General features: G+C 33.5%; 1 protein-coding gene and 1 long non-coding RNA gene across 4 annotated transcripts in view; one reads left to right on the top strand and one right to left on the bottom strand.

The window, feature by feature from the left end:
* The window catches only part of LOC134712630 (cyclin-dependent kinase 17-like), a 77,777-nt gene that overhangs the window by 23,939 nt on the left and 38,603 nt on the right, over nucleotides 1-15,235 (bottom strand). For all 3 annotated transcript variants that reach the window (XR_010106306.1, XM_063574380.1, XM_063574368.1), the window contains one exon: nucleotides 4,181-4,314. Coding sequence is in view for 2 of the 3 variants with exons in the window: in XM_063574380.1 (XP_063430450.1) it covers nucleotides 4,181-4,314 (134 nt within the window). In the remaining variant the exon portion in view is untranslated. The remainder of the gene's footprint in view (nucleotides 1-4,180; nucleotides 4,315-15,235) is intronic.
* The window catches only part of LOC134712647 (uncharacterized), a 34,983-nt gene continuing 27,288 nt past the window's right edge, over nucleotides 7,541-15,235 (top strand). Inside the window, exon 1 of the long non-coding RNA XR_010106307.1 lies at nucleotides 7,541-7,599. This is a non-coding gene — a long non-coding RNA (uncharacterized LOC134712647). The remainder of the gene's footprint in view (nucleotides 7,600-15,235) is intronic.

Genomic DNA, 15,235 nt, shown 5'->3' with positions numbered 1-15,235 from the left:
CTATTGAAAATTTGGAGTTGGACAAAAAAGGATTGGATCATTTGTTCAGTCTTCAAAATGAGTAAAAAATAAACATGTAACAATCCAAGGACACTGTCTGAAGGATCCAAGGACACACTGAAGGATCCAAAGACACACTGAAGGATCAGTTTTATCAAAAGAATTCATAATAAATTTTAATAACAATCGAACAGAACTTTTGAAATTTGTGTTTGCTCAATAATAACAATATACACAAAAAGCTGGGCTGTGTAAACTTATAATCACACACCACTTAAAAGTTATTGGCAACAACTAGCTTAGGTATAACAGGCAATATAGGAAAGGTGTACTGACATAAGTAGTCTCCAAACACTTTAACTCCAAATGGAACTTTCGTTAGTAGAAGCCATATTAACTATGTGTATCAGTGAGAAAAAGCTTAGGTATAACACAACAAAACTTACATACAGAAACTTTTTTTTAGCCCACATGATCGAATTTAAGTCTAAAAAAAAACAACAGTTTCTATTTTTCATGTAGAAATTAATCACCTTTACCTCTGGTTATTAATCAAGTTAGACGGATAGAATCCATAATGGACAATTCCCTTACATTAACTATCGCTTAACTTCTCACATTTTGACTAATTTTACAACTTTGAAACAAAGTCCAATCAATCCCCATCGAGGTTTCTATGACAACTGTGATGTAACACAACTTTGAAAATTGTTCTTCATTTAATAACTTTAGATAAAAAGATAGTCAGATATCTTGATCTAATTATTTATGCAAGAAAAGGGATTCGGCTGATTTGTGTTATACAATGTTTGTATGGAGGATTTATAAAGATATAACATCAATATAGAGCAGCGATACTGCAATCTCACATCTAAAAATAATGAATGATTAACTAGTTCTTTGGCATCAAACCATCCATACTTTTCATATAGATGAAAATATTTTAAATCCTGGCACCTCTCATGCATTTTACAAATGTACACAGTAATGAAGTAGCCTTCCGTAAACCAATTGTACAATATTTGAAAATAGTGATTCACCTGAAAAATAGCTACGAATTTGTAAATTTCATAGTTTACTTATTGGTGTAAATCATGACGTAGAGAATAATTCTTCCCATGCCTGATCAAGAAATAAAATTGACTTGATGGTTAAAATGGACTACTGCAGATTGTGAAATTCATACTTTTCATATTGTCTATTATACAATTTATATTTTCCATGGCCAATACAGGATTGCTCTTAAACAGCGAAATACTAAAAATAATTTAAGTCAGAAGTTTTATAATAAAATTCAAACAACTGATCCTTCACGAGCCATCATCCTCCCCCCTAAAAATACCCAAACCAACAAAAATTTATTTGGCAATTACAGTTAAATTTGAAGAAATTTGAAAACAGTATTGCATTTTATTGTGTACAATATAATTCTCGTCATGAATTGGACATAATCCTTAAGTAATTTGTAAGTTGACGGATAAGACAGTTGTTTGTTTTTCAGTTAATCGAAATATATGAACTTAACTTTCATTCTAGGAAAGCACTGTGGAATCTCTCTGCAGAAAACCATTCTTATTAACCTAATTTATTAGATAGAAGAAGAGTTCGTTGAGGAAATTACTTTTGAAATATTTCTACAGGAATTAGTGAAGTCAGCTGGAAACAGGAATTCCAACTGAACAAGGAAGCAAAACATCCAATCAACAGTTACCAAATATGGGTAAAAATAACTGTGTTTTTCATAGAATCTCAAATAAATCATATGCTGCACTTTCTATTTGTTTTGGGGGAAAAAAGTTCCAGTGCAAACTTCATTACAACAGGGCATTCACATTACTGATTATCAAAAAATTTCAAATTTGCTTCAAAATACAACCTTCTTAAACTCTATAGAAAATTTGATGTTTCAATCTGCAACAGAGTCTTACAGATAATAAAAGATCTTTTTTTTGCTGTTTTGATTTTGATTTTAAACTTTTTAATTCAGAAGATGTTTTGAGCTATCATTCAGGGAAACGTTCCAAAAAGGGCTGACTACAAATTTATATTTATATCATTCAGTACCATTTAGGCATTAAAAATGAAAATAATATGCTGTTTTAAAGTGCAAAAATAGCTGTCAAAATAGACATTTAGAAGTATTTTACACAATGTTAACCAAATGCTCACAAAATGAGTTCATTTTAGTAGTTTTTACATTCTTGAAACAATTTTTATGACCTAAAACCAAAAGAGTATGACAAACTATAAACATGCATGATATCTAACAAATTAATGTCAGCCTCTGTTGAATTGTGCCACATTTTCTTGTGCGCTGATATTTAGGCTTAAGATGCTGTTATAGCTTACTTCAACTATTAGTTTTGCTCAATGTTGAAGGTCAAACAGTGACCTGTATATGTTTACTATCCAAGGCAATTGGTCCTTATGAACAGTTATTCTATTTGCTATCACACCACATCCCATTATTGAATATTGACAGTGATAAATCATGATGTTTTATTAGATTTATTGTACTTTTTGACTTTTAAGTTCATGTTGCAAACTAAAAGAGGCCTTTTTATTGCTTTTACTTTAGTTTATCAAAAACTATAGAAGGAAAAAATACAATTTTTAAGACCAACTGGTATTACATCCTTCAGTTATTCTTTTTACTTTCTTCAGAAGACATCTATACCATACAGTGACCTTTAATTGTTAATTTCTGTGTCATTTGGTCTCTTGTGGAGAGTTGTCTCATTGGCAATCATACCACATCTTCTTTTTTTATATCTACATTATTTCAAGGTCTTAATGGACATTGATGGATTCAAAAACTATTACCGGAGAGGAAATAATTGAATTGCTTCATTATTACACACTGAATAATCAAACCAGTTCTAATTCATTGACCATCAATCTGACCATCTATATAATTGTATTCATTGACCATCAATCCTTGACCATCTATATCATTGTACCCACTGACCATTTATATCATCATACTACAAACAATTTAACATTATCTGTAATCAGCTGACAAGAAAAAACAAAATGAGGCATTTTGTGTATTGACAAAAATGCAAAGAATTGCTAATTAATGTGTAGGAGGGTAAAGTAAGGTTAACTCCTCATTAATCTCCTGCATTCTACTCTTGTTAACTATTGATTCAATGACATACTGTAAAATATGGGGAGGTGTTTTGTAACACCAGGTTTACTCCATTCTAATATTATGACAGTGTGTGAAATATGTGTGTCTAACTGGGGCATTTATCAGCTCTTTTGAGAGCAAGATTTCCAGTCTGTTCCATTTTATTATCCTGTAATAAACCTATCCAATCAAGAGTGGCCTTTGTTTTACAATATGCCAAACAATTATACTTGTATCATCATCATAACCCATTATGAGGTTTCCTTACGGATAGAGATCTAACCAAGGAAATGACCCTAACCCTGACAGAACTAATTACAATATCATCATTAACAATTAGTTTTACTCCATAAACAATGGAAATGGTCTACTGAATATCTAGCTATGTGTTTTTAACATAAACCACATCAAAATACACAATAAATTAAAGAAAAAAACACTTTGTTGGTTCATACTGGGGATCAGAAATCAACTAGAATCGAAATTAAAGGGCAACCATGTCATGTATTAAGTATGTATGTACACAATTGATGCAGTGTTCACTTAAAAACTTGATTTTGTTCTCTTAAAATCACATAGTCACTGAACTTATTATCCATCTAATCCATTATTCTACACTTGTATTTGTAGAAAATGTATTCTCAATTGAGTTTTCCAATTTCCATTTATGAATGAACTGCCATGGTTGACCAGCGGTCATTTCAGTAAAAATGTGTCATTGGACATTGTGACTGGAAGATATTTTCTTTGTGAGATCAAATTTTTCTGAAGAAACGTACCATAAATTGGAAGGTAGAGCATATTTAGGACATACAATAAAGGGCTACAGTGTGTACCCATAGGTCCTCCTACCTGGCTACTGGTGTATTTAGGACATACAATAAAGGGCTACTGTGTGTACCCATTAGTCCTCCTACCTGGCTACTGGTGTATTTAGGACAAACAATAAAGGATTACAGTGTGTACCCAAAGGTCCTCCAACCAGGCCACTGATGTATTTAGGACATACAATAAAGGGCTACAGTGTGTACCCATTAGTCCTCCTACCTGGCTATATCTTCTTTGTCGGTTCCTCATTCTAACTGCTGAGACAACGTCCTCCCTGCTGCCAGGATTGGATGTGATTGAGATTTCTTCACTTTCTCCATCAGATAATATTCTCGGATTCTCATGTACTATACCTGCAAAATAAAAAAAATATTTATTAACTTTGTTTTTAGTAATGAACATGATTGTTCATTGTGAACCCATAATGAGCATTGTGTACACTCATGAATAAACTATATATTTTGATATAGACAGATAATAACAGTCATCTTGATCAGGGATACCACCTCCAATAGGGAATTGTCTCTTAGAATACAACATTGAAAGGACTATGGCAGGCTGACAGAATAAAAGAAATCATGATGCCCTAAAATTGAACTATTATGATAATTTATAGGTCTTTTGATCCACGATAAGTGATACAATATATAGACATACCACACCTGTTATATTTTATTAAATATATTTAAAGTAAATATCATTGCTCCAAAAATAGAAATAAAACCACTTGTTGAAAAAGAGCATATGACTGATGCTATTTCTTGTATTGATTATTTTAAATTGTGTTAAAAAAGTTCAAAAGCCTGAGTACTTCCCTATTTACTTTATCCTGTTGACTGTTCACCTTAAAGACGCTTACAACATGTTTTCAATGTTAAGATAATATCTATCACTGACTATAAAGTTGACCCAATCTCTTGTGCATTTAAAAGCAGCATTTTAACAGCTCGTTATTCATCAAAACTAGTTTGTCTTTTATTATAATAAGCATTGTGTATTAGTTTCGGAAAAATTTCTTTGAAGCAAAGTTAGAGAACGGAATACAATTACAAGATACTATAAGCAAGCTGTAAGATACTATAAGCAAACTCAATTTTGCTGACATCTTCATCAAATAGTCTATGATGGATAGTTGTTACAGGGGCAATCATAACACATCTCTTTTTTTCTTATATCAAAGTAATTACAACCTGTTGATATGAAATCATACCAAACTCGTACTTTTCTATAAATAGTACAGGAAGGACACAATGAATAAATAAATAAATAGTTAAATAAGCTAAGACCATTTATCTAGTCCCAGCTGTCAAGGAAGAACAGTAAATAGTTTTAAATGTTTAACCATAATATTATGTTTCATATTCAATCATATACCTATAATGCTATTTGATACAGTTAAAGCTGCTTTGTTCGTCTTAATAATACCTCAAAAGGACTAAATAATACCTCACCATGGAACAACAGAACAATCATAGAGACGTTTATGGTCACAAAACTATAGAATAGAAATTGGTTAATTACCATTCAAACAATTTATGACCAGAAAAACCTGATCACCTATAATAAAGTGAACAAACCAACCCAACCTACAGACAATGATGTAACTCTTCTATCCAAACTCATGCAATGTAGCATGACAACTGTTAATTATACTGTAATTTAACCTGCGCCCAAGCTTAAACAAGGCCTTTGTATTGCTTCATATTTAATGAGGAAATTCACACATATAAAGTAAAAGGAAAAGTTAGTAAAATCAATTGCTAAGCAGAAAGTCCCTTGAAGAGGTTAATGTCATGATTGCATGTCTTTTTACATAATGCAAATCATATTCTTTGATTTTTGTAAAAGTACATTCATCAGGAAAGTGAAATGTCAGATGTAACATTTCAGGGAAATATCAAATCACAAATTCCATTACATTATATCCAATGTAAATTCTAAAATGATTAGATTTATTTGAGACAGACATAAAACGGAGTGATTAGTCAATTCCTACAAGGCAAATCAAATGTTCTTCAAGTATTCCTACAATTTATAACCTATATACCTAGAAAGAAAACCATGTTGTCTATTACAGTTATTCTAATGTATTATGTGTCCTGTAGCACAACTTTCAATCGCTTGACATCTGCCCTCAATTCCAAGATTCAATCTCAGTGACAGAGGGATTGTTAACAACGATTGTGCAATCACATTCTCATTTTCAGGATATTTATTATATTTCATTTCTGGTAATTTTACTGCAGTATTTAATAAGAATAGAAATAATATTAGAAGCACTGTATATAAACTTTTTGTGCTTCTGAAACACTTTTATTTTCCTTCCAATTAAAATACAAAACTGTAAAATTAGGAATGGAAATGGGGAATGTTTCAAAGAGACAATAACCCGACCATAGAATAGACAACAGCAGAAGGTCACCAATAGGTCTTCAACCCAGCGAGAAATTCCTGTACTTGGAGGCATCCTAATCAGCTGGCACCTAAATAAATATATATTAGTTCATTTTGTTTTATTCCTTATAAAAAAATAGTCAAAAAGCCTGTTATTCATTTGTTGACTTTATCTCATTGACGAAGGATGTACTGTGAGTGAGTGCATGAGTGAGTGACCCATAGTTTTTTTTAACTTCTATGTCATTAGGTCTCTTGCAGAGAGTTATCTAATTGTATCACTGACTGCTTATAACACATAATCTTTCTTTTTTTATTTTATATCTGAATATTTGGCCATTCATATTTGACAGAACACTCAGCCATTCCAATCTGACCTAAAATATTCAGCCATTCAACTTTGACCCTACACATTCAGCCATTCATATTCAACTCTAAGACATTAAGCCATTCATATGTGTCTCAAAACATTTAGCTCTTCACTTTCAACACATATAAAAGCACCTTTTTTTATATGTTTATCATACATAGTTGAGCTTATGATAATGACTTTTAGAGTTTATGATGAAAGTGCTATTTCAGCCTCTTCCCTTATTTCTATTCAATTTCTGACCGTTTTAAAATTACTGACTTTATTGTAATATAGGGTAGGACATTAACACTGAAACAAAAACTGAGTAAACCACACATGACAGCTGTTAAAATAGATGCAGCAATAATAGAGAAGCATCAGATATAATTTCCTTCCTGCCAAGAAATATGATTAAACACCCTCCAACAATTCCTACCCAATCATATATAGTTTTAACACTGGAGACCTTACACACATATTTTATCATTGTGGTACCAGTTTCTGACAGACTTTAAATTTTGTGCTTCACAATTTCATAATATAGATGACAAGCTTATCAAAAAGGCTAGTAATAATTTTACAGAAATAATCAGGATGATAAAATTGATGATATGTTTATACTGGTAATGATACTATGTGTTATGTAATGGCTTCACTCCCAGTTCTACAAGATTCTAAAAAGTGCAAGACAATCATGTAAAATTGTTCTAGTTAAAAGACAAATCTTATACATATAGATTTTACATAGAGATTTTAGCATGTTGACATGCAAGTAACTATTCAATGAATTTATCAGTTGTGTTTTTTTCTTAATCTAAGATTCGATATATAGTTGATGATCATGATGATTGAGGAAGGTTTACATCATTTTTTTACTCAAAACAGAAATTTTGTAAGTCTAAAGTTAATGATAAAAAATACGAGTACAATGTAACAGTTCAGGATTTATAAAATGGCCATAAGCAAAAGATTTTGAAAGATACATTTCTAAATATTTTTTTGTGAAATGAGGAAAAATAATATGTTCATGGATATGTGATTGAATTGTGTTTGCCATGTTTGCAAAAGCCTGCATGTACACAAGGTTCATTCCCTCTATTCCCACTTTTTATAAATCTTGTAAGAAAAGGTAAAATATCATGTGGGAATAGGAGGAAAACTTGTGCAAACAAAGGATTATACTGTACAAACATTTTTAATCAACTGTTAATTGACCAGTGTCTTTTTTTATTATAACAGGTAATAAGTTATTTTTGCATCTATGAATTCTGTTTTTTTTAAACAAAATAAATATGAAAGAAATTAAAACAAATATAAGTAAATTATTTTTATTACTTTTATAACACAAATTTAACTGAAGATTCAAGCAAGCATATTAATATAAAAACAAATTATACAACAGCACTAATTAAAATCGCACATTTTAGCACAAACATTAGACAATCACTGTTTACAAGTCAATTAAATAAAATTGAGAATGGAAATGTCTATTCCATGTGAAGAAGGTGGGAGGCTGCATCACCAAACTCTACTGTTGTGACTTCCTGGTTGTGGTGTCTAACCTTAAGTTCGTCTAATCTGTTGATGATTTCCATACTTCTTTTAAAGGGCCACTCTCTTCCCACTGGCTACATACTGGATCATTGTCAATGCGTTCTTATGTTATGGAAGTTTAATTTGTTGAAAGATGTTTGGATGTGGCTGCGTGGAATGTTTCTTCAGCTTGCTGTGCCATCCCTCTCGATGATTTGTTGTCCTTGATCCTCGTGTTAAGTAGTGGTTCCAAAGGTGACTGTTCTGTTCAACCCAGTATGTTGTTACATAGTCTGTAAAGACTGTTTAGTTGATGTTGGTATCAATCTGACCTATGTCTGTTAGGGCATTAAAGCACACACCTTCAACCTCAGCAAAGGGTATAAGTGGAAGTACAGCGGCACAGCATACTAGTTGATGAATAGTGTCGTCATCCTTGTATGGGACCTGAAGTCCACTTTCTTGTGCTTTTCTCCAGATGTATTGCGTCTAGTGGCAGAATTTCAAATGGCGACTTTGTTGTCCAGGAAGATATTGGTAGGCTGAAGTTTTAGTTGGTGCTGGTGGCAGAGATCTTTAAGTAAAGTCAGGAAACTTGTATATACTAGTTCACTCTTGGCTGGAAATAAACTGGGTACGAGTGGATTACCATGTATTATATCTGCAGCTGATAAGTGTGTTAGATTCTTTTGCGTACTGAAGATGAGCATACGCCCTACTGTGTTGTCGTCTGTTAGCATGATTGATTTGATCAGTTTTGGTAAAATGGAAGGTTCTTCTTGCGTTTGTTGTACATTGTGTTCTTGCAAGATGGAAAAGTTCTCAGACAATTTTTTAAGGTTACAAATTCAAATATTTTAAAATTAATCTGACTCCAATCTATTTATCATAATTTTTCTTTATTTTTAAGTACAAATTCAAAATTTTTAAAAATAATTCTAACTACAATCTTCTATCATAATTTATCTTTATTTCTTAGTACAAATTCAAAAAATAAAAAAATAAATCTAACTCCAATCAATTTATCATAATTTTTCTTTATTTTTAAGTATTTCTATGATGAAAAAAGAAACATATTACAAATAAACAAGGTATAATACCTAAACAGTGTACCAAATATGTTAGGCTTTTAAAAAAAATACAGGTAAATCTTTGGTAAAATTCTAATCAACCTTGATTGTTATAAAAACAAATTATTTATCAAAACACCTATTGTTATTTGCAAGTGGGAATAGAAGGAATAGTATTTTTAAAAAGTGGGAATAGGAGGAAGACACCGTACACAAGCATTCTACTTCACTGAAAATTTAAAATTTGTGGTCTAATCCTTTACTCAGAAAATTCCCCAAAATTGGTCTCCAACAAACAATAAAGCATGATCAGATCCACAGTAAGTTTTGATGTCAGAAGTTTGATATAAAGTGCTGTTTATTTTATCTTGGAACAGATGAGACCTTGACAAATTATTTTGAAATTAATATCTTGTAAATGACTGAATATGGACCTATTGGTTTGTTTGGTTTAAATGATTACTGTCTAATTGATCTATTCCTCATATCTTCTTTTATTCAAAAACACTGCTTAACTTCTGTTTTATATTCATTTATTTTTTCCATACCATTAATAATTATTTGTTCAACTGATGAACCCTGATGATAATGTATACACCAAATCAATGCTGTTTTATGAGAAAAGGAATTTAATTTCCAAACTGGTTGCATAGATATCCATATTAAGTTTTATATCTGTATACATTCTGACACATACTGGACATCAAAGAGCTGAAATCAACATTCTTATAATCCTTGACCTAAAGGTTAACCATTATCTTAATGTTCCACTTTTATAACTCCTGTCATAAAGTTTGTAGAAACTTACAAGAAATCAAAGGTTTTATCTCAGTAGCAACATAGAGCCTATCAATGGACACTGCAGGATACAGAACATAAAACAATGACCCATATCAGTAGTAATGTGGGGTGCCATGTTTACAAACATCTAGAACCTATCAATGGACACAACAGGATACAGAACATAAAACAATGACCCATATCAGTAGTTATGTGAGGAGCCATGTTTACAAACATCTAGAACCTATCAATGGTCACGACAGGATACAGAACATAAAACAATGACCCATATCAGTAGTTATGTGGGGTGCCATGTTTACAAACATCTAGAACCTATCAATGGACACTGCAGGATACAGAACATAAAACAATGACCCATATCAGGAGTTATGTGAGGAGCCATGTTTACAAACATCTAGAACCTATCAATGGACACAACAGGATACAGAACATAAAACAATGACCCATATCAGTAGTTATGTGAGGAGCCATGTTTACAAACATCTAGAACCTATCAATGGTCACGACAGGATACAGAACATAAAACAATGACCCATATCAGTAGTTATGTGGGGTGCCATGTTTACAAACATCTAGAACCTATCAATGGACACTGCAGGATACAGAACAGAAAACAATGACCCATATCAGTAGTTATGTGAGGAGCCATGTTTACAAACATCAAGAACCTATCAATGGACACGACAGGATACAGAACATAAAACAATGACCCATATCAGTAGTTATGTGAGGAGCCATGTTTACAAACATCTAGAACCTATCAATGGACACGACAGGATACAGAACATAAAACAATGACCAATATCATTTAGTTATGTGGGGAGCCATGTTTACAAACATCTAGAACCTATCAATGGACACTGCAGGATACAGAACATAAAACAATGACCCATATCAGTAGTTATGTGGGGAGCCATGTTTACAAACATCTAGAACCTATCAATGGACACGACAGGATACAGAACATAAAACAATGACCAATATCATTTAGTTATGTGGGGAGCCATGTTTACAAACATCTAGAACCTATCAATGGACACGACAGGATACAGAACATAAAACAATGACCCATATCAGTAGTTATGTGAGGAGCCATGTTTACAAACATCTAGAACCTATCAATGGACACGACAGGATACAGAACATAAAACAATGACCAATATCATTTAGTTATGTGGGGAGCCATGTTTACAAACATCTAGAACCTATCAATGGACACTGCAGGATACAGAACATAAAACAATGACCAATATCATTTAGTTATGTGGGGAGCCATGTTTACAAACATCTAGAACCTATCAATGGACTTGACAGGATACAGAACATAAAACAATGACCCATATCAGTAGTTATGTGGGGAGCCATGTTTACAAACATCTAGAACCTATCAATGGACACAGCAGGATACAGAACATAAAACAATGACCAATATCATTTAGTTATGTGGGGAGCCATGTTTACAAACATCTAGAACCTATCAATGGACATGACAGGATACAGAACATAAAACAATGACCAATATCATTTAGTTATGTGGGGAGCCATGTTTACAAACATCTAGAACCTATCAATGGACACGACAGGATACAGAACATAAAACAATGACCCATATCAGTAGTTATGTGAGGAGCCATGTTTATAAACATCTAGAACCTATCAATGGACACGACAGGATACAGAACATAAAAAAATGACCCATATCAGTAGTTATGTGGGGTGCCATGTTTACAAACATCTAGAACCTATCAATGGACATGACAGGATACAGAACATAAAACAATGACCAATATCATTTAGTAATGTGGGGAGCCATGTTTACAAACATCTAGAACCTATCAATGGACACGACAGGATACAGAACATAAAACAATGACCCATATCAGTAGTTATGTGAGGAGCCATGTTTATAAACATCTAGAACCTATCAATGGACACGACAGGATACAGAACATAAAACAATGACCCATATCAGTAGTTATGTGGGGTGCCATGTTTACAAACATCTAGAACCTATCAATGGACATGACAGGATACAGAACATAAAACAATGACCAATATCATTTAGTTATGTGGGGAGCCATGTTTACAAACATCTAGAACCTATCAATGGACACGACAGGATACAGAACATAAAACAATGACCCATATCAGTAGTTATGTGAGGAGCCATGTTTACAAACATCTAGAACCTATCAATGGACATGACAGGATACAGAACATAAAACAATGACCCATATCAGTAGTTATGTGGGGAGCCATGTTTACAAACATCTAGAACCTATCAATGGACACGACAGGATACAGAACATAAAACAATGACCCATATCAGTAGTTATGTGAGGAGCCATGTTTACAAACATCTAGAACCTATCAATGGTCACTGCAGGATACAGAACATAAAACAATGACCCATATCAGTAGTTATGTGGGGTGCCATGTTTACAAACATCTAGAACCTATCAATGGACACTGCAGGATACAGAACATAAAACAATGACCCATATCAGTAGTTATGTGGGGTGCCATGTTTACAAACATCTAGAACCTATCAATGGACATGACAGGATACAGAACATAAAACAATGACCCATATCAAGTTAGTTATGTGAGGAGCCATGTTTACAAACATCTAGAACCTATCAATGGACACGACAGGATACAGAACATAAAACAATGACCCATATCAGTAGTTATGTGGGGAGCCATGTTTACAAACATCTAGAACCTATCAATGGACACGACAGGATACAGAACATAAAACAATGACCCATATCAGTAGTTATGTGGGGAGCCATGTTTACAAACATCTAGAACCTATCAATGGACACGACAGGATACAGAACATAAAACAATGACCCATATCAGTTAGTTATGTGGGAGCCATGTTTACAAACATCTAGAACCTATCAATGGACACGACAGGATACAGAACATAAAACAATGACCCATATCAGTTAGTTATGTGAGGAGCCATGTTTACAAACATCTAGAACCTATCAATGGACTCTACAGGATACAGAACATAAAACAATGACCCATATCAGTAGTTATGTGGGGAGCCATGTTTACAAACATCTAGAACCTATCAATGGACACGACAGGATACAGAACATAAAACAATGACCCATATCAGTAGTTATGTGGGAGCCATGTTTACAAACATCTAGAACCTATCAATGGACACGACAGGATACAGAACATAAAACAATGACCCATATCAGTTAGTTATGTGAGGAGCCATGTTTACAAACATCCAGAACCTATCAATGGTCACTGCAGGATACAGAACATAAAACAATGACCCATATCAGTAGTTATGTGGGGTGCCATGTTTACAAACATCTAGAACCTATCAATGGACACTGCAGGATACAGAACATAAAACAATGACCCATATCAGTAGTTATGTGGGGTGCCATGTTTACAAACATCTAGAACCTATCAATGGACATGACAGGATACAGAACATAAAACAATGACCCATATCAGTAGTTATGTGGGGAGCCATGTTTACAAACATCTAGAACCTATCAATGGACACGACAGGATACAGAACATAAAACAATGACCCATATCAGTTAGTTATGTGGGAGCCATGTTTACAAACATCTAGAACCTATCAATGGACATGACAGGATACAGAACATAAAACAATGACCAATATCATTTAGTTATGTGGGGAGCCATGTTTACAAACATCTAGAACCTATCAATGGACATGACAGGATACAGAACATAAAACAATGACCAATATCATTTAGTTATGTGGGGAGCCATGTTTACAAACATCTAGAACCTATCAATGGACACGACAGGATACAGAACATAAAACAATGACCCATATCAGTAGTTATGTGAGGAGCCATGTTTACAAACATCTAGAACCTATCAATGGACACGACAGGATACAGAACATAAAACAATGACCCATATCAGTAGTTATGTGGGGTGCCATGTTTACAAACATCTAGAACCTATCAATGGACATGACAGGATACAGAACATAAAACAATGACCAATATCATTTAGTTATGTGGGGAGCCATGTTTACAAACATCTAGAACCTATCAATGGACACGACAGGATACAGAACATAAAACAATGACCCATATCAGTAGTTATGTGAGGAGCCATGTTTACAAACATCTAGAACCTATCAATGGACACGACAGGATACAGAACATAAAACAATGACCCATATCAGTAGTTATGTGGGGAGCCATGTTTACAAACATCTAGAACCTATCAATGGACACGACAGGATACAGAACATAAAACAATGACCCATATCAGTAGTTATGTGAGGAGCCATGTTTACAAACATCTAGAACCTATCAATGGTCACTGCAGGATACAGAACATAAAACAATGACCCATATCAGTAGTTATGTGGGGTGCCATGTTTACAAACATCTAGAACCTATCAATGGACACTGCAGGATACAGAACATAAAACAATGACCCATATCAGTAGTTATGTGGGGTGCCATGTTTACAAACATCTAGAACCTATCAATGGACACTGCAGGATACAGAACATAAAACAATGACCCATATCAGTAGTTATGTGGGGAGCCATGTTTACAAACATCTAGAACCTATCAATGGACATGACAGGATACAGAACATAAAACAATGACCCATATCAGTAGTTATGTGGGGAGCCATGTTTACAAACATCTAGAACCTATCAATGGACATGACAGGATACAGAACATAAAACAATGACCCATATCAGTAGTTATGTGGGGAGCCATGTTTACAAACATCTAGAACCTATCAATGGACACGACAGGATACAGAACATAAAACAATGACCCATATCAGTTAGTTATGTGGGAGCCATGTTTACAAACATCTAGAACCTATCAATGGACACGACAGGATACAGAACATAAAACAATGACCCATATCAGTTAGTTATGTGAGGAGCCATGTTTACAAACATCTAGAACCTATCAATGGACTCTACAGGATACAGAACATAAAACAATGACCCATATCAGTAGTTATGTGGGGAGCCATGTTTACAAACATCTAGAACCTATCAATGGACACGACAGGATACAGAACATAAAACAATGACCCATATCAGTTAGTTATGTGGGAGCCATGTTTACAAAC

The sequence above is a fragment of the Mytilus trossulus genome, chromosome 1, assembly GCF_036588685.1.
Source record: "Mytilus trossulus isolate FHL-02 chromosome 1, PNRI_Mtr1.1.1.hap1, whole genome shotgun sequence".
In the NCBI taxonomy this organism is placed as follows: Eukaryota; Metazoa; Mollusca; class Bivalvia; order Mytilida; family Mytilidae; genus Mytilus; species Mytilus trossulus.
This window is presented reverse-complemented; position numbering and strand designations above follow the sequence as displayed.